Source organism: Copadichromis virginalis, linkage group LG1 (genome assembly GCF_057382275.1).
Source record: "Copadichromis virginalis isolate Kocher_CV1m ecotype Utaka linkage group LG1, C_Virginalis_male_GT1.1, whole genome shotgun sequence".
NCBI lineage: Eukaryota > Metazoa > Chordata > Actinopteri > Cichliformes > Cichlidae > Copadichromis > Copadichromis virginalis.
The window spans coordinates 24307020-24328556 of NC_140618.1; the positions used below are offsets into that span (position 1 = coordinate 24307020).

General features: G+C 40.3%; 1 protein-coding gene across 1 annotated transcript; it reads right to left on the reverse strand.

Annotated features, from left to right (window-relative positions):
• Positions 1-784: 784 nt before the first annotated feature.
• Positions 785-20892, reverse strand: cmtm4 (CKLF-like MARVEL transmembrane domain containing 4). Its single transcript, XM_085455733.1, has 4 exons — positions 19962-20892; positions 11385-11561; positions 3545-3643; positions 785-3207 (listed from the first exon to the last, which is right to left on the reverse strand). Exons 1-4 carry the CDS (start codon positions 20145-20147, stop codon positions 3043-3045), a joined length of 627 nt encoding a protein of 208 aa, XP_085311859.1. The 5' UTR covers positions 20148-20892; the 3' UTR covers positions 785-3042.
• Positions 20893-21537: the final 645 nt, after the last annotated feature.

A 21537-nucleotide genomic window follows, 5' to 3' on the forward strand; every position in this document is an offset into this window, starting at 1 on the left:
ACGCCACAGTGACTGTTAATGAAATCTACACGAGTGCTACAGCAGCACTGAATTAAAAACAAATGACTGGGAATTGGCCACCATGGCATTTCCCGCATTTTTCAGTGCGGTAAATTTTATGGATCTGTTACAGCTGTAGCTTCATGTTTTAAAGTTGAGTGGAAATAAATGAACAAAATGAGAAAAAGACCTTGCAGGTCTATGCAAAATAAGAGCTAAGATTTCCATGAACCCGTCTGCAATGATGTTATAGATCGTTTATACCCTGTGAAAAGCAAGAATGTCAAACTCATTTTATATTGTGGGCCACATAGAGTTCACTTTGATCTTATGTGGGTTGGATCGGTGAAATTCCAGTTTCTCTGTGTAAAAAGTGTAACTGTGGATTCACTCATTGAAATATCAACACAAACATAAACAATTTAAAAATTATGTCTCAGTTTTTCTACATGGTAAAGAAATGCTGTTGTATTAAATAAAATAAGTCGTTCAGCACGACTCTTCAAGCTTAGATTGTAAGAAATAATGTGTAAAATTACAGAAATCTGTAATTTAATTACTTTGGTGTAATGTGACTGGCCATGGGTAGGAAAAACTGTAAACTGTGTTCTTCTTCACATTTTCCAAAGTCATCCAGCGGGCCTGATTGGGGTCTTTGCTGGGCAAATTCCAGCCACCAGACCTTATGTTTGACACCCTTGTCCTCAACCTTAACTTTAAACAGGCTTAAAAAGGTAACACGGGTACAGACATTGTGAAAGTGCACATTTCAAACATTCCCAAATGGTTTTAAATGATTTATTCTTTCCAAGAAGTAGGAGAACCTTCAGTTTATTTGAAACATTCGAACAACATCCCCACACAGTACCATTTTATAAACGGGTACCTTTGTAAAACCAGTGTAGATGTATGTTGCCTGCTTGTTTAGTTTTTGTTTGGTTTTGGATTTTTTTTTTGCAAAAAAAAGTTTGAATAAAAACCTGTCTTCATTTCAATAATGTCATTATAAACCAGTGTGAAGTCTCCACACTTCTTCGTGATCGGATCATTGTTTGCCGTTTATGTCACGACCTGCAAACCAGCAGAAAGCCTTTTCTTTCTCATAAATACAAATTTCGTAACATATTGCAGCACAGTCGTACACAGAGAGAGCTGCAGCTTGATAAGCGTTTGACAAATATGGTCGGTTTATATGACCAAATAGCATAATGCAATAGCGTGATTTTGTTGCTGTACAAATTCTTAAGTGAACATGGTAATAGTATTACTCAAAAACAAATCCATCAAAGTAAGTTACACACACATAAATACGAACAAGATTGTCTTCTCATACGTCTATGTCAATCACCAAACCAAGAGAAACAACATTAAAACATAAGTTATTTAAAATCTAAGAAATGCCTGGTTAATCAAGCATCTTCAGGGCATTTATTAGTCTTAATTTAAAAAAAAAATCCACAGTCAAATACATTTCTGGTCCTTCACTTATAAACACACTAATGTAAAATCATCTGACTATACACCCGATCCACTGACGCAACAAAAAGATACATTTCATATAAAGACCAGAAGAGGGGGCCATAGTCAACTTGCCCGAATAAGGTTCAGGTCTTAACTGTAGTGTACATTAAAAGAAGATCAGATGCTAAATAAGTAGACAAAGGTTTAACTTCCTGTTTACTTCAGGTGCACTGACCAACTGAAAAATATTAAAGAGAAATCAGTATTGGATGGATGGGCTTTGCAGAGGCTGCTATAAGGGTAATGAAGGATAGGGATATCATAATACATGAAATGTGGGATAATATCATTGTAGATACATATACAAACATTTCAATCAACCACAGATTTGCTAAATGTACCATGTTTCCACCCCACAGACTCATCAAGTCTAATATTTAGAAAGGCATTAGGAAACACAGTGTTTAGGTCGAGGCACCCTGTGATTTTTTTTTGTAATATAGGAGGGTCAGTACCTGAGAAGCAGTGTCTAGGCTAATGACATTGGTCTCAACCACGCCATCTACTGATGTTTGCTTTAAAATTAATCTCACTGATGTACTTTTAAGATTTGTGTTACCTGAAGTGTTGGACGTGTGCAAAATTAAGATACGGATTACCTTATCATTGCTTGATATAACCTCCTCCAGGCTCACAGTGTAGACCTAACACACATCTATAAGGAAAACTTTTTAAGCTCTGCTGAAAATTATGTCCCTGTTATTGTGTCAAACCAACTGGACTGGACTGGTTATTTTTTCCCCATTTTAAGTGTTGTGGACTAATGTAGTGAATGTAATCTGCACTTACTCCATAAATGCTGACAGCAAATGCAGCATGGCAATAGTGGCTAAAAGTCATCTGTAAAAGTAAGATGTGTAAGATTAGCCAAGACAAGGACAAGGAGACTTTCATGAGCGCATGTATAATTAAAAAATTAAATGTCAGGCTTGCTCAAAGGTAGAAGGTAAAAGCTGTGAGAAAGAACAATGAAGTCATGGTTGGACTGCAGGTTAGGGTTTGTTGCTGGTCCGCTGGTTTCTTCATTTCATGATCACATTTATTACCACAGACTTCAGCGGCATGACATAAGCAGACTGTACAAAAGCTGACCTTGTTTTACTGGACTTCATTCACAGTGAAAGACAAAGCATGCTCAAAAGTCAACACATATACTGGAGCCAGAGTAGGTGCACAGCTGTCAGGCTTTCTTTTTGTAGCCTTTCAGGGGAAGTTGTCCTTCAAAATGCTTTAGAAAAACATGTAGATGAAGGGTTTTACAAAGCACACCGTCAAATGTGACCAGGGTTTTCTACTTAAGTGTTTATGTATCAGCAGGAGCAGCCAGGACGGCTGCTGAACAAAGCCACGGAGCCTCATTCACAGCTGAAGTGTTGTGATGAGAAGTCAAAAGCGTGCGGTGAGCCGAAGGTGGCTGTCTCACTGGAGTGGAAATACTGTTCTGAAGGCAGAGCTGTTTCCATTAGAGTCAGCTGCTGGTAGCATGGCTTTCTCTTAGTCTTCCTGATTGTCTGCCAGCACTCATGCAAGCTCAGGTCGTGGCTCCACCTCGCCACGCGATGCCGTGCGTGCCCGAATGTAATCGCTGGCCTGAGCCACCCCCTGACACCCAGTGCCACGGCGCCACTTCCGCACTGCCAGGAAGGTGTTTATTCCGTACACGACAGTCACCAGGAAGCCAAAAATCTGCACACAGGTGGAAACGGGAAGCAGAACCATTTACGTGTCAACAAATGTCAAAGCTACGTGATTACAGCTCAATAAGCTGATGAGGTTGTCTGATATATCAAAACTTCTACAAGTGCATAAATTAGTGTAATTAAACACATATACAGAACTGTGCAGTGGTAGGAAATTTAGCAGCCTGGTCAGTAAGAAACAAAATCTATGGACATCATCAGTCAGTGATGCTGCAGTAAAGTAAGGCACAAAAATAGCATCCATATCTACACACGTTTATGCTTCCTTTGTTATAGATCTAGGCAGGATGCCACTGGATGAAGTTCAAAGAGTCAGTACTCACCACTGCTGCTATTTCAGCTCCAGTGTTGTGATTGATGCAAGCAAGCACGAGAGATGACAAGAAGAAAAACAGGGTGCTGGCACCTGTGTTAACGAGGTCCTACAGGAAGACAAAAACAAAGATCACAGCTCTGAATTAGTGATGTTATATAAGACTGGGATCACCTGTGATTTAAATCAACAACAATGAAATGTTGAACACAGGATGTTTTCAGTACCTGGCAGTTTTGGGCAATACTAAAATAACATATGAAGTAAATGTATATTTTGATAAAGTACATTTTAACATGGTATGTTCCCCATTGTTTGAATTTATTTGAATGCATTCACGTGTGGTCTACGGCTCCACAGGTCCTCTTTGGTTTTCTCTGTTACGAACTTTGAATTCTTGTTGTTTTTTAGCGTTCTGTTGGTTCTCAGGTTTTCATTGCTGTTTATTTTTGAGTACTAGTTCCTTGTTTCAGTTTATAAGTATTTTCATGAGTATTCTGCATTAGTCTAAGGAGCTTGGAAAGAAAAGCGTCGGGACTTCTTTAAGTTTCCTTGAAGACGTTTCACCTCTTATCCGAGAAGCTTCTTCAGTTCTAAGAGCAACTGGTGGAGAGTCCCAGATTTTAAGTCCCCAAGAGGGACAACAGACCCCTTGATGATCCTCTACCTAATCACATGAGCCAAGGTGTGAAAACGGGTGTAGTGCACAATCAGCCAGGGTTTCGGGTGAACCCATTGTGAAGCCTAGCTCCACCCTATCATGTGATTTCCTGAGGTCAGATGGCCCAGGATGTGAGTGGGCGTTAAGGCATCTGGGAAGGGATCTCAAAACTGGATTATAGATGACAGACAGTTGGTGTCATAAACCCCCACCTCTGTTCAAAGATGGTCGCTCACAGTGGACATAAATGGCTTCTTTCACTCCTCTTTCAAACCATCTGTCTTCTCTGTCCAAAATGTGAACATTAGCATCCTCAAAAGAGTGACCTTTGTCCTTAAGATGCAGATGGACCGCCGAGTCTTGTCCCTTCAAGGTGGCTCTTCTATGTTGTGCCATATGTTTATGAAGTGGCTGTTTGGTCTCTCCACTCTTCACTGAATTTCCCGGAGGAACCCACCCGAGGGATTAATAAAGTTTCATCTAATCTATCTAATCTAATTTAAATCTGAGCATTTCCCGCTACACTGTACATCATACACTAAGTTGTTAAGTTTGTGTTTAGGAGTTTTATCTTTGAGATGAACCAGGTTTTGTCTGAGTGTGTGGCTGGGCCTAAAGTACACTGGGATGTCATGCTTGGAGAACTCGCCCGAGTTTCAAGCTCCTTAGACTACGATGACCTGGATGACTGAGAACCTTCACAGACATATTCTGCATTAGTTTTTTGTTCTGTTAATCCTTCCCTTGTGGCCCTTTATGTCAAGTCGGTCATCTCTGTGTAGTTACTTCCTGTTTTTTTTTGGTAGTCTTTTGTAACCTGTGCTTTTACATTGAGTTCTACTTCCCTTGTCTCATCATCCTGATTTGTTCCTCCTGTGTTTCCCATCTATTTTCCCCTCACTGACAGATGACAGGCTCAGTTCTACAAATTTGACACAGAGAGGCACAAGGGCAAGACTAATAAAAGAATAGACTATACAAAATAAACCTGAAACAGAATAATCATGAAAATAACCAGAAACTAAAAGAAAAGAATTAGGACTCAAGATATTTAGAAACATGGAAAACAAGAATAAACAACAATGAACAACCTGCGAACCAACAGAACGTTAAATAATAACAAGAATTCAAAGTTCGTGACAGAAAACCATTGATCCAAAACTCCCTTGTTTTTCCAAGAGTAGTTGATGATTCATTTGGAGTTATTCTTTGGTGCTCCTTGTCTTCTTGTTTGTTTTTTAACCTCCTGTTGGGAAGAATTGTACGGTCGTGGTAAAAAGAAAGTACACCCCCTATCAGTTCTAAGGTTTTACATATCAGGACATATTTCTTTCTTTCCATGTCTTGAATACAACCTGAGCTGAATGACAGCACATGACACACTACATCATCATGTCATTACTTATTTAGCAGAAACCAAGCCATGATTCAGTAGCTTGTAGAAGCAGTTTTAGCAGCAATAACTTGAAGTAATCATTTTCTGCATGACTTCATCAGTCTCTCACATCGTTGTGGAAGAATTCTGGCCTGCTCTCCTTTGCTTCATTTCATTGAGGTTTGTGGGCATTTGTTTATGCGACGGCTCTCTTATGGTCCAGCCACAGCATTTGAGTCTTGACTTTTTTTTTGCAATTTCTCTGAGAATGGCACAGTCTGACTTTGGGATGAATTTGCCTGGATGTCCACTTCTGGGAAGACCATCGGCTGTCTTACCTGTTACCACTTGTGAATAATCTTTGTCATTGTGAATGATGGACTTTAAATTTGTTGGATTATTTGGCCTTTCCAGATTGCTGGGCAGCTTCTCTGAGATCATTGCTGATCTCTTTCCCCCTGAACGCTCCAGGCCAGCAAACTGCCAAAACCACTGCTTTTATAGACCCTCTTAATCCCCATGGAAAGGGTGTGCCTAGTTTTGTTTCGTTTTGTTTTAGTTTGTTTACATGCTGCTTCTGCATTTGGCTCAGTTTTTTTGTTTAATAAATAATGACTCAGTGTAATCTTGATAGATAAAACCTTAGAATTAAAATCTAAGGTGTTCTGTCTTTCACCATAATTGTACCTGCTATTTATTTCTACACAACATCATTAGGATACTTGTTATTTTGGCTATTTCTAGACTTGGTAATAAGAAGGCAGAATTCCTGAACTTCCCTCTTGACATCCTTCCTCTTAGACCAACCTTGGGTTATAATAACAAATAAAAAATATCCACTCCTGGTGTTTTAACATAAAACTTCAATTTAATCTACTTAAAGCACTCACGGCAACAAATATCCTACAGCTGCCTCTTGCTTTTACATTTAAATAACTTTTAAAACAACAAAAATACATTTTAAATCACAGCACAACATGTTTGTTACCCCAAAGCACACCACTGAAATAACAAACTAATGTAATGTGAGCTCAAGATAAAACTGAGCTGTCTGAAAGCTGCTGCCAGTGATGTGCATTAGTTAAACCCCACAAGACTAATTAAAAAAAAACTGGCACAATGTAGCCTCCTATTAGTCTAAGGACTGAGCACATTGTGGCTGATGTTGTATACTGAACAAACAGAGCTTGTTTGCACTCTTCTAACCAGCCAGACTGCATCCTGGTGCTCCATATCCAAAAACCACAGGAGAGCAAAGAAGCCAACAGCACATATTTTTTTAAAAGCCACCTAGCACCTCATTCATTCAATTCAAACAAACACTCAGTCCACACATGTAACTAACTCCATCCCCCACGTTTTTACACATAGGAAGTAATGTGAAAGAGACAGTTGCTTTTCAAGTACCGCTCTCCTGTTCTTGGCACGCCAAACTGTGGGGAGGGGGTTAATATTGAAGGGCTCAGCGTGGCTGGGGCACGGCCCTCATGATCAGAGGCGTGATTATAATCATTGCAGACATGGTCTCTCATATGACACGCATGGACCATACAATAGCAAAGTCAAAAAGGCTAGCTGGTCGCAGACTTACACATATGTGCATGCACATACCTCAGCAGGGCATAAAAAGTGAGATAATGTGCCACTGATCTCGTGGTTTAATCAGTAACATAAATACAGAACCATATCTCTACATGTTAACTGGGAAAGTCAATGAACACCACAGTTATGATCTTAACCTTCGACCGTAATCTTAAACCCACTTCAAAGGTGCACACTCAACGTACTGCAAACACTGCTCGCATTACTCATGCACTCCCATCCAGCTTGTCAAACTGGTTAAACGAGACACAGCCAACCAGATATTCCTGTTCCATTGTGCTCTTTCATGTGCACAAACGATTTTGCGCGTTTTCATGATGCCACTTCAATCCCACAGTCAGTTCAGTTGTTTCTCAACCTCTCTGCTTTACCTTCGCCCAAAAGTCACAAATCACACATGTGATTATATTCTTTCCTGAATTTTCCCATATAGGTCCAATAGAAAAATGTGCATGTAAACAACTAGCATGGAATTTCACAGCCTATGAAAAATTTAAAGTCTCCATCTCGAAAGTTGCGCTCTATCTGACCAGCAATAATGGTAATTGCCTGAATGCAAACATTTTACCAGGAAAGGAAAAGAATAAAGTGGGATTCTAAGTGACTGTTGTCTCTACAGTGCTGTTTGGAAATGCTGTTTAACAGCTTACTGTAGTGGAACAACTCAGCATCCAGTTGTGGGCTTCCACCCTGAACTACTTACTTCATTCATGTATTAACTGTGATGAGATACTCTCTGTTCTCAGAACAAAACAACCAGAAAATACTGGCAGGGCAATCGAACGGCCGCTCTCCCTCCAACGAGAGAATAACAACACTATTATCTGTCTCTCCCTTTGTGTCTTTAGTTTTGCCTCATTTCTGTCCCAGAATCCCCCTAGCATGACCCACAGCTATTTGGCTGTGAATGAGGAAAACAATGGACCGAATTATCTGCCTTCAAAAACGAAATCCTCGAGTTTAATTTAATCACCTAAAGTTACAGAGTAGCTTTACAAAAGAGTCCTAGGACTGCATTCATTTCCATTTGGAAGAAGGGGAATAGGGTCAAGGCCTGTGTTTCCCCCTCTGTGCTGCCAAAGTCATCACAGAGGGGGAAGTGGAGGAGATGGGATCGTATAGCACGTAATTGTTAGATTAAGAACCCTTCTACTGAGAGTTTGTAGTTGGGAAACAGAAAAGTCAGCAGAAGGTTTAACAGTTGGTTAATACTGTGAAATGCTCACTCGTGGTAAAATTCCCAGGGGACCAATGTGACCGGAGCAGCTTTGACTACGATAGACATAAACAGCGTGTGGCTGAGCCCACACCGTGGAGTGCGTCCAAGGAACGTGGGCTCGTCAGCTAAGCAGTTTGGAGTGAGAGCAAACACTGTTAAATCTGCAAAGTAACACGTTCGGTAAACCTTTGTTTGCAACATTTTGCTAACCAAAAAAGTCCTTCATATTTGACAAATTCACCTTTATTCTTTTGCATAACAGCATAAAGTCCAGCAACACCAGTGTGCCAAACCACAGGCCATCAAACTCCAACCTCTTTGTGTGAACCCAATGCCAACTCCTGAGCTCAGGCTTAAGCACACAAACACACAGTGTACATGCTAATTAAACATTTCATTATTTAACCATTAATCTCCTAAATGGAAAAATAATAACCAGGCAGAAGTGACAGGAGAAACGCCAGCGGGCTTAAGACGAAAAAGAACAGGCAGTCTTGAAAAGAGCAAACAGAAGGATTTTGGATTATATGGACAGTAATGGTTACAGGTATCTGGTAAAAGTTCCTAAATCAGCACTCTTAAATTAGCCCTGGCCTCTATGGGACTGTAAAACGCTTTCGTTCGGTGTTACTCTGCCAAAAGCAGACGCCAAAGGCACACCCTCTCTTCATGTTTGAGGTGGAATACTGTACTAAGGATACCGTAGAGCAATCTGATAGCTGTGGTTAGATCTGAACATCTGGCTTAGCATCCACATCTTTACTACAGTATGTACTGTAAGCTGGAAGTATGGTCAAAGAAATTTCTTCTACACGTGTCTGTAAAAGACACTTGGCTGCAGATCAGAACTCACCACCAACTGCTTGTCAGGCAAACAGTGAGAGGCAGCCAGTATCTCCTGGAGAATACCCACCAGCTCATTTTCTTACAGCTGACAGTGCACATCCTGGTAGCAACATGGAAACTGTAATGACTTTGTGCTAGATTTTATTCTAGTGCTAAATACAGAACAATATTCAACAAACAGAAGTTCAAGTAAAGCTTGTTTCAATTTCTTACTTTAGAAAGAAACTAAGTTTAAATGCTTTGTTTAAATAATAAGCTTAAATCTCCTTGCATAAATGCTAAAACAGAACAATCATCAAGAAGATAAAAAAAAAAAGTAAATCCGTTGGGCATCTTTCTTTGGCTTTAGACAACAATTCTGATGGCAAAAGAACTAAACGGGACAGGCAAAAAAAAGAAGAAGATAAAAAAAAGGCAAAAAGGAAAATCACTGCCTGGCTAATATTAGCTAACCTGGCTGATATTAGCTAACCTGGCTGATATTAGCTAACCTGGCTGATATTAGCTAACCTTCCTGATATCAGCTATTGGTAGAGCCTGACTGATGTAAGGTTATTTAAACTGATATTGATGGCAGACAGCCACCATGCGTTTGTGTATTTTTATTATTATGCATGTTTATTTTCAGTCAAGCAAAAAAATGTGATTTATCAGCTGATATTTTTTTCTCTTAGGAAACAAAACAGAAACAGATTTCACTAATATTTGCTATGTGTATCTATTTGTGAGTCCTTACTAAGATTACACAAGAATCCTGTTTAAAAACGAATCTTGTTTTAATAGTATGATTTGCTCTGTATAGTTTTTATTATCATTTATTGGTTGAGCAGGCTGAGTAAATCAGCTGATACCCACTATTTACCAATATACTGGAATGTGCATTTCTAAATAACATTTCTAATTAAAAAAGTAGAGATGGGAGAAACACCCTCCAACAATGGTGTGAGTGTTACTGTTGTTGTAGTTTGTCCACCAGAGGGAACTCAGCAAGTCATGTTTGGATTACCAGAAGCACAACAACCGTCTGATCCTAGCATCTAAACCAGTAATCCACGACTTGTCGTTATAATAAAACAGGATCATTTTTAACCCACACTGCCATATCATTGTAGTAAAGACTGCACTTAACAACTTTTAAGAAATGTTTGTGTTCTGTGTCTGAAAGAAAGAAATATCAGCTGCTATATCAGACTTTTAAAAACAAATATCAGTATCGGTGAATCATATATCTGTCAGGTTCTAGTGAAAGTAAACATAATAACAAGAGACACATCAAGCCATGCCAGCCTCGCTGTATTTTACTGCTGCTTAACAGCTAAACTGAGTTAAATGCTAACAAGCCTCTTAAAATGATAACAGCTCCTTAAATAGAGCTAAAAAAAAAAAAACGTACAGGGAGTCTTTACTGCTGCTAATGTAGATAAAATTAATAACTGTACTGGTCACTGGTCTCAAGAAGAGTAAAAACCCAAAGCTTATAAATTTAATGCCATGTAAACCTTTACCTGGACCACTGCATTATTATCATAAGGTGAGCATATCGATAGATTTACACATGCAGCTAAGCATTAAATTATAAGCCAGACTGTCGCTAAATATGACGAGAATAATGCAAAATTACTGCTGTGTAAACCAGTAAGGTTTCAGAGGGCAAATTTAAACCCTACTCTTCTAAAATGTCATGTTGCCTGATTTTAAATTGATTTTTTTCAGGATTAACTTCTATATTTGGGAAGGCCTGAAAATGCACAAGCCTCAGGGGAGTCTTCAGGAGTACGATGACCTCTGATGCTGAGGAGTGTTTTGACTCTGCTATCAGCCACAAGGACATGACAACCGATTGTAGATAGTGAACAGACATAACATCTTTCCATATCTGGAGAGTAAGGGGGTTCATGTGTGAGATTAGAACTTTAAAACCGGATGCCGATGCCGGCTGTAATGCGTGCATGAAGATGAAATTTCATAGTGAATTTATCTAAATGCTGTACTATTCATCTGTATCTCCTGAGGAATTATCTCTCCTCAACGGCAATCCAAGTATCATCATAAACTGCATTAACATTAGTCATCCTGTTCTTTATTTAGAGGTTCAGCAGTACATTAGTGTACATGAGCTATGTTAACACTCTGTAGTGTGGACGTACCGTGAGGCTCCAGTTTACGTGGGGCACCTTGGTGTGGATGTTGAGGCAGAAGATCAGGAGGAGGACTCCTGTCACCACAAGAGCACTGCAGCTGACAAACTCAAAGAAGTAGACCCCTCCACAGGGGGAACACATCATGATAGTTTCTATGCAGATGAAGCCGATGAGTGAAAGGACCTGAAGTGAGAGGGAAGACGACAGGAGAGACAAGAGTTAAAATAAGATACAAATAAGATACACTTTGTTTATTCCACAGGTTGGGAACAGCTTATCTCAATAAAATAAATACAATATCACAAAATCAAATAGCCTGGAAAGATAAAGAATGGAAAAACTTAACAGAAAACTGAAAAAGTGCAGTGTTCAAATGAGCTTAATAAGAGACATCTAACAGAGAAATGCAGGTATCGTGGTGTGAGATGGTAAAGATTTTCTGTATATGTCCTTGTGGCAGCAAAGCTGAACCAGATGTTAGAGGAGGTCTTTAGCTGGTGCAGAGGGTGGTCAGGGTCTATCAACATCCGTTCACCACAGCCACAGTCATGCTGATGACCTCTGCATTGTTAACTGGGGAATCCAAATACTGTATTGATTCAAACTGGATCCAAACAAGAACTGTAACGATGGGAGAAAATTCCCCCGACAAGCGATATGGACACAATCCCAAAGCTAGAAGTTCAGTATTCAGGCCATAGACAAACTCCTTTACAGTACTGCACAGGACTACGCCGTCTTTACTTATAACTGGTACACTGATTGCACATTTTATCTTATTATGTGCAGCAAGGAGGTGCTTTGGTTAGCATTGTCACCTTATTGCAAGAAAGCTTCTAATTCAAAGCACAGCTGGGGTTTATGTGTAATTTGCAAGTTCTTTACCAAAATACCAGCATTTATATGTTAAGACTTCACTTTATAATCCATCGTTTCTGCACGCCAAAGACAACTGCTGGTTCTAAATTTGGCTATGGATGACAGGTAGATAAAGTGCTCATATATGATAAAGCACTGCACAAATTTATGTTTAAATGTAGTCTCAAGCACTTTGAGTGCTACTATATCACATTTACCACTCTGAAAAAAATCCTGCAGCCAGGTACAGTCACACTGTCCAGGAAGCATGAGTGTGGTGCTAATAGTGCAGGGATATATTGAGTATATTATGCCAACAACAGGTTAGATAATTCACTGGCTGATTAGTGAATCATCTCTAAAAACTAAAAACTAGGTCAGCATGAGCAGTCTGCATTCATTATCCTAGAATGGAGTTCATTATTCAGTCTCTTTTCTGAATAACTGTGTCAGACCTTTGACAAAATATGTCTGACCTTCATTTCTGAAGCTTGGACAAATCTGACAGTGAGTCTTACCAGCGACGCCAGTTAACAAATGATACGCCAGCACATTAAATACAAAGTATATAAAAACTTAAAATATATACATGCCTAGTCAGTATATTGAATATAAGCATAAAGAATACTGTAAGTTATTTCTGTAAGATTATGGGATTGAAATGTCAAACTTTCCAGTTCATAAAGCGATTGTCCTATGAATAGACCAGAGTCTGTGATCCCATGAGTTCTGCTCCTGGCAGTTTGTGAAGATGCCCGCTTCCAGCCAACAGCCATCAACAAACCACAGTATGGGAAGAATTCTGCTACTTAGGTGTTCTTCTGCCATCTAGACCCCAACAAAACCACACACAGATTGCCAACTGCCTAGGAGCAGTCCAAAACCAAGAGGCATAGCAAAACCATGAAAATGCAACATAATACCGACCTGAAGTAGCTAAGAATCAGTTTTCTAATTTTATGCAAACTGCAAAGGCCAGTTTTGCATGAGCAGACGTGAAGGATGTGATAAGAGACTCCAGTTTTCCTTTCTCTTTCATTTACAAATGTTACCCCTGAAAGTCTACGCAATGTTAGTGAAACTTCACTCAAGGTCATTTAATGCAAAACAACAGCAATCACATATCAGACATATGCAATTTACAGATCGAACACAATCTGTTTGACTAATAATTCACACACAGTCATCTCATCCACGCTCAACAAAATGCACTCAAAAAAAAACAAAACTTTGCCAAGGAACAGCTTCCCACTCCTCAGTGTTACTTGGAAGATATCCTTTGAGCTGATAAAACATCAGCTTGCAAGCATCAACCCAGCAGCAAAGCGCAGCGGCATAGCTGAGTATCGTTAGTTGGTGCTGCTTTACTGCCTCTTGGCCTGGATGGTTTTCCATCATTGAAGCAAAAATGAATTTTGATGTATTGAGATATAATAAGAGCCATCGCCTACTGTTTGCATCTGTGTTTTAGCAAATAAGACCTATTCATAAAAGATCTAAGAAGCACAATGGCTTGCAGGATCTGTGCTTCATTTACTGTATGCGGGTTGGTTGTGAATCACAAAGCCCATATTTGAACATGGAAAAATAAATACTAACTTTCGTGCTAAACAGTTTCTGTTAAGATGATTTCGGATTATTGTAATATTCCATGCAGGAATGGCTTTTTGTCCAAGTTGTTAAAACATTAAACAAGGAGCTGCGCTCAAGTAGCAAAGCTTGAAAGGTAAGATCATTTTTTGCTTTTCAAAGAAAGTTACTGAGGAAACTGGGTCAAGTTTGAGGCAGGTATTTTTTTTATTTCACTACTTGTCATTACTAACAAATCTATGCAGTTTAAGCGCAAACAGCATCCCCTTTTCTTTGGCTCTGGCTTATTTTAGCTACTCAACTGTCTCTGTGTCTTCTGTTGCAAAAGAAAAATGATCACTTTAACAGCAGATATTTGTCCTTTAACTACATTTTACATTAAAACAAAACATTTGTCAAAATAACATCATGTACAGTAGTTTATACGAGTATTGAGCTAACTCGTATTTATTTTTCTTCCAAGGAGCCAGGCTCTTGGGATTTCCATTTTTGGAGGAATTTTGTTGTTGTTGTTTGTTTGTTTACCTACTCCAGCTGATGAACCAGTGCTGTGTCTGCACATAACAGACCACTTAGCAAAGAACCTATTTTAAATTGTATTTTTAGCCACCTTTGTGATAGCCTGTCAATTTGGTATCTCTCAGCATCTCAGTATGATGTGGAGTGTATCAGTATCCATATTAGTATCTGAACGTTACATCCTTAGGAAACACACAACAGAAAAAATCCAACAGAGACCTGACACGCGACCTGAGAGATGCCCCTGTCCCAGTCTGGGGAAGGATGAGTGTCAAAAAGCCATTCTTAAAGAAGGGACGCAGGTAGGAAAGGCTGAGGAAAGCCAAATCAAACAGGATCTGACCTGAACATCCGGTCTTATAAAGTGGTGAGTGCGAGTGCACGGGTCAGAAAAGGGGTACAACAGTGAGTGTCTGCAGCCATCTGTAAGACACAGTGGAGGCTCTATCGTGGTTTGGGGTTGGATTTTAGATCTTTAAAAAGATCTAAAAGATGTTTAAAAACTTTTAAAAGATCTTTAAAAACTGATGGACGAATGAACGCAGAAAAGCACCATCAGATTTTCATTCACCATGCAATATCATCTTGAAAATGTCTCATTGGGAATGGCCTAATTTTCCAGCTTGACAGTGAACAAACACACTCATCTAATGCAGTAAAAATATATCAGGATACAATAAAGGTGGTCATACCAAATATTGACTTTCAAGCTCATTAGAATTGCACCAACTCTTTTTCTCCTTATATACCTGTACTTCCACGTATGTTTTCACGTGCTTCTAGAAATCACTGCATCTATTTCCCATTTTGCTGGCAAAATATAAAAGAAGGAGGGATTGCTCAAGACTTTTGCAAAGTACTGTAATCTCTGAGTCACAATTGCAGCTTCACAGTGTTGTGCGGGTCACATGAATAGCTTATTAAATCCCACAACATTTAATAAATTTACCCACATTGTGCTTGTGCTGGCACACCCAGTCAGTTCAGGCACATTAATTTAAACAGCCATCCATTTTATTTTAACTGCTTATCCATCGCAGGGTCACAGGGAGTCTACTCCAGTATCCTGCTAATGCAAAGACCATTTAAACTTTAGAACCGTCATCTAACCTGACATGCACGGCGCTTGTAGCACAAAGCTAGAGCTTAGCTAACTTGTGGGACTAATTAAGTAAGGTCCATGGTAAATATGTGCATGTAGGATACTGAGCATTCAAAGAACTTCATTCATTTAGACAGCATTTTATTCTCGACTATCCCACACCAAGTGCAATATGGGGTCAATTCGGATTCAGTATCTTCCCCCATGTGGGCTGGAGGAGCAGAGGGTCAAACTACCGAACACGCGATTAGCGGACAATCTACCCTCCCTTCTGACACAGCCAGTTTCTTGGACTCTCGATTGTAGATAAGTGTTGGTTAATCAGTGAGATGAAGCTGAAATAAAAGAACTATCTCTACCACTACACTCCTACACCTTGTTGGCCACCCACCCATCCACCCATCCATCCATCCATCCATCCATCCATCCATCCTCTTAACTGCTTATCTAATTCAGTGTCACGGGCCGGCCTGGTGGGTGGGTGTTATGTTACAAAGAAGCAAAGAATAAACTTCTAAATGCTCAAACATGTATGTTTCTACACTAGCATAACTAACAAAGAGCAAGTCTAGCAGATTTTATCTCAGAAAACGATCATTTATTCAACCCTGTTTATCCTGTTCAGTGAGCAGAGCTGTTGGATGACTGGCACTGGTAAAGCATAAGGGGAAAACCCTCCACAGTTTGTCAAACTCCAGTCTGATCATTTAAATCTCTGTCTGTGACATTACCTCACAGGAAACCGAAAGGAAGAGAAAATAAGTCGACTGGGCAGACTATCGTTAGGACAACAGTTGAATTGTGTGCAGTTGCCGAAGCCTCATTAGAGTGTGTAGCTGGATAGCAGCCTGTCTTTGACTGAAATACAACTGAAAGGGTCACACCCAAACAGGAATGAAGTGCACTGCACTGGGAGATGATGTAATGTCTCTCAAAGAAAGCATATTACTTCCTCCATGCCCCTGTGTAGCAGGTGTCAGGCAGTCACAGGGGAGGAGGCGGAGAATTGCAAGCACCACACTGGATAATTTTGTAAGTATTGATTATACGTCAACCTTCTCTCTTGTTCAGTCTATTCATCACGCATCGTATGTGCAGGAACAAATGTGTCAGCTTTCTTTCCCTTCTTTCTCCTACATGCAAACAAGTCCTTATCTCAGGGATTTAGCACATTATTAGTTGCCTTAAGGACATCTTGGATGCCGATCCCCTTCTTATATGCCATCTGTTGTGAACAGATAATTAAAGGAGGAGAATGGGAGGCTTTATTGTTGAAACTTTGCAACACTATGTGCAGGACTTCCACACTGTACTACTTCATGCAAAAAAAACACCTTAAAAACGACCCAAAAGATTGAATGTGCTTTAGCAGGAGCTCACAGTCAGGTATGAGATGGAAAATTTACCCTGAATGCTGGTTAAATTTCACCCCAGAGGAAAAGTGTGTTGCTGCACATATGCAACAGCATACATGTCTCCCCTCGTGCCTGCACAACATTCCTGTTGTCTTTATGCCATCCTGCAAGATCCAAATAAGTCGTGTTTCAACCACACGAGAGTAAAGCACATGGCGTCTCTCTCGGTTAAGCGTGTGCTGACATTTGGGAGCATATGGTAACTTCATTACACAAGATTTGGAGAAAGAACACCTCTCCTTAATATTTAACCTCCACTTGTTAGAATATTACTTTAAAAAAAGGGCAGGATACACACCATAACAGAAAAGCTGTTATTTATCATGAAGGCATGAGCCTTGCTGGGAAACAGTGTGATTGATAGGTGTACTATAAGGCCCAACAAGGTATCAAATTCCTGTCACTATGTCGACGTGCATGATGTGAATATCAGCTGGACTTTGTTGACCCGGTCACAAAGAGACAAAGACAAACCTGCTGTCAGGATGGGCGCACCTCGATCAGGTTACCTGCCACTGAGAGTTTGTACTGCTCAGTGCAGGGCCAACAGCAGCAGCATCACATGTATCAATTCACCCAAGATATGACAGGTGACTGGCCCCCTTAAAGCTTTGGCAAATGCATATTTGTGAAAAAAAGGACGTATGAAAAAAGGAAGGTTTGAGGGGATTAAACCCAACTACTTTAGTGTCTTTCAGCCATTTATTCAACTGTTTAACACAGTCAAACAAATTTATAAAACAGGATTCCACTTATAAAGCCCTTTAGGTTGATTGGACATAACAGATAAAGGCTGCCGTCAGCAAATCTATTCTTACTTGCCAATAAACAGATGGCAGATAACGAATAAATACCTAGTCGATACAGACGTCCCAACCATAAACTGGAGCATCGAGTGTACTGCTGACAGTAGACTGCTGCCATTTGCTACATGATGCCCTTTTGCAGTGCATCTCCTCCACATTGTTTTGCTTGTTTTTCCAGCTCTGAAAGATCATCACTGCTCCTTGGCTGGCACAGAGTGAAACAATTAGAGGAGAGAGCAGTAAAAATGAAAGCCGATGAAGCCATTAATGCTTGGCAGGATGCCTTTAAAGGCCTCTTCTCTCAAGGCCTCCTCTAAGGCACTGAATATAAACTTGGATGACTTTGACTGGTCCTCTCCTTGTTCACAGAGGAGAAATGTGGCTATCTGAAACTGCAAAAGTACTCCCACGCTTCTGAAGTCTAAAGTACAAACTGAAGATTATTAATAGATATGAGATGACGCTTGTTCTCTTGTACCCACAATGCCTGTAATACAGATTCTACTTCAAATACCTCAACTGATTTTTTTAATGAGTTATTTATGCGCTATTCATGACTTGGCCTATTTTGGGGTATCACAACTAAGTACTTTTTCTGGAATAGAGCAAAATGAGACTTTGAAGTATCACAGATATTTTTGTAAACAAATGTAGAATTATTTTTAGGGCAAAGTCTTTGCACAGATGCTTGTGTTTAGACAAAACTTAAGACATAAGGAGTTTGGCTTAAATTGTTAAATGAGAAAGAAACTGCTATTCAGGTAATCTACAGGCACACCTCCCAAAAAACATACATAGCATTTTTCACTTTGCAGGAGCAGAATCATATATATATATATATATATATATATATATATATATATATATATATATATATATATATATATATATATATATATATATATATATATATATATATATATATATATATATATATATATATATATATATATATATATATATGCAATTACATTGAAACCACAAAACCAAGCACCTGGATGTTTGCACAGGTGGAGAATGTAATTTTATGGTGTCTTATGTCTGGGCAGAGGATGTGGCTCTGTGGCTAAAAGTAAAAAAACCAAAAGAAATTAATTAACCAGCAAAGTCTAAGGCAATACTCAAACATTTCCGGTTTGCTATGAAATGCGTGAAGATTATAAATCTAATACTTTTAAGTTACCGCCTGCTCCAAACTTCTCCCACGCTGATGACAGAAGGATTCCTAGCCTTCCTTCCCACATACAGGTAAACATCACAGGTGTGCAACAGACTGTGAGCTTCTCTCAGACCACTGGGACACTCAGCCACCCACAAGCTAAAAAAAAAACAACCTTAAAACTTTTTCTGCATAAGTTTTTAAAGTATTGCAGAGAAACTGCCTCCCACATACATTGTTCTCCTCCGTGTTGTTGGGGATACACTCCAACATGTGTATGAGTGTAGCCCCGTAGTGAATTTTTCTTGGCAGAGGAAGAAGAGAAATGGTCCCAGTTTGATAGATGTTTCCTCCTCTGGTGAGTTATCAGATCTTTGGGACCCTTTCATTGTGCTTTGTTGTTGCCTCTTATCCCAGTTCAGACATCTGGTTTGGGTGAACTGATTCAAAAATTCCATCAGAAATGTGTTTTCCACTGACTACAGCGTGAAAAGAAATGGTGATAACACTTTTTATCCTCAACAGCAACTGAATGGGTAACACATACAGGTTTTCCCAGGTGCCTCACCGAGTACAGCCGTATTTGCACACGTGTTTAAGTGGTCTGGAGCAGCAAACAGCCACACAGTGAAAAAATGGAACTACTTGCAAATATGCAAGTGGTAACTAAAAGTTATCAAGACGTTCAAGGAGTGCAAGTGGCAAATGGCAGACATTATTAAACACTATAAATCCCTCTGGAATAGTACCCTATTATGTAGGAGCCATTATCCATTCAAAAACAAGCTCGCCTCTATACATTCACTAGTCATGGGGTGGGCATACTGTTGAAGTGACCTCTAGTAGGGATGCAGTGAAGGTTAAGCCAGGACCGGTGTGGCTAACTTTAGAATGAAACCTCGGGGTTATTATTGCACATAAATAATAAGTAAGGTATTAATGCTTAGCATACAGCGAGTTTAACTATAGCTGCACTTTATCGTGTTTTGCCCCCTGGAAGTTGAGTTTTCCTCCACATGTTAGTTGCTGATCAGTAGAAGTTATGCACCAACGGTGCGTCACAGCTTGGCCACTTACAGGAAGGCTGGACATCTCTGAGTATTACTGCAACGATGTCGCCATGCTTTGACTTACCACTTCAACCACCTTTAAAATCCCCAAGTATGACTTGAGGTACTCCATGTCGCACACTATCCCCCCAAAAACGTTCCGCGAATGGACGGGCTCGGTGGTGGGCTGGTAGGGACTGCTGGCCCCGGAGATCATGGAAGTGTTGGAGGCCTCGCCGTCAAAGCCCTCCGTCTCCTCGGTGGTCCTCATGATTTCTGGAGAAGCTGAACTCTTTTTTTTTTTTAAGAGAGAGAGAGACAAATGGAAACCGACGCTGCCAGTCCTCCTGGATCTACCTCACTGCGCGGCTTATGTGACAGAGAGCACACTTTGTTCCACGCAAGCTGGGAGCAGATGGGGAAAACAAACCGGACAGTCCACTTCTCGTAGCCACCCCGAGGTGAAACCGCAACGGTAGTTGCTCTTTAACATCGCGTGCAGGACTGGTATAGGATCAGTGCAGCCACCCCCTCCACCTCCAGGCGGTTCCTCCCGGTTCCAGTGTTGCGCCTCTCTAAAACAGCCGCACTTAGAACTATGTTAGGTGGGTCACTTGTTCGAGTCCTTGTGCCACTCACTTTACCACGGACGACTCCGGTTAGTTCGGCAGATCGGGGGGAAATGCCTGCCGTGCTGTGAGACCGAAAAACATTCACCCATTGTGGCCCAGAAGAAGCGAGAGAGATCCGCGCTGTCTCCTGTTGTAAACTTAATTATGCAGCCTCCACAGCAGCAGCAGCAGCGCGCAGTACGGCTGCGTACGGACGCCGCTGTCCCTCGCTGTGGATGGAAAGCAGGCTTGTCTCCGCCCTCCTGAAAACTGCACATTCTTCAGAGTAGGCTCTGCGCCCGGTTTAAGTGCTCCCAAACAGCCTGCAAAACGAATCCAGCCGGAACCACGCCGACAGTACCGAGCCCTTCTCACACACTCACATTCGTCGGTGTGACCGTGCAGCATTTGAACACCAGCCAGGCCTGGTGACACGATTTCTATTTTCCCAAGGGGATTACAGTGTATGGCTGCTTGTCTTTATATGGAGTTTAAAACCCACTGAATATCACCATCATGATCCACATAGCTTTTTTTTCCTCTTACGTTTTATATGTGAACATGTCTAATACAAAATACAGACATATTTCAAATTACATGTTGCCAATTCTCTGCGTATAAAGCAGGTTGGTTTCACCGAGTTATTAAAGAAGTCAATGCAGGTTAGAAATCGTACCATATATGTAAAGTTAGTCTAACTTCAACAAATGAAAGGATAGGCCTAATTTTTTTTCAGGGGAATAAGCTGTGCTGTAGAGCCCCCCCCCCCCCCCCCCCCGTACTTTACTGCTCTCTCGTGGCGCTAAGCAGCATTAAAGGTTGCCTAGGTAATTGCAGAAGTCCAAAGATGCTGGAAATAACATTTGGAATAAAACATAAAAAACCCCGACACTATGCATGTGACTGGTGTAATACATTGAATTACAACTACAGTATAAATGTGTTGTAACCCTGAACATGGTGAGAAGTTATCACAATGTTTTAGAGATAAATGAAGCACTTCAAAAAAAAAAAAGAGCGAAATAAAATCTGAAATATTGATTTATTTTT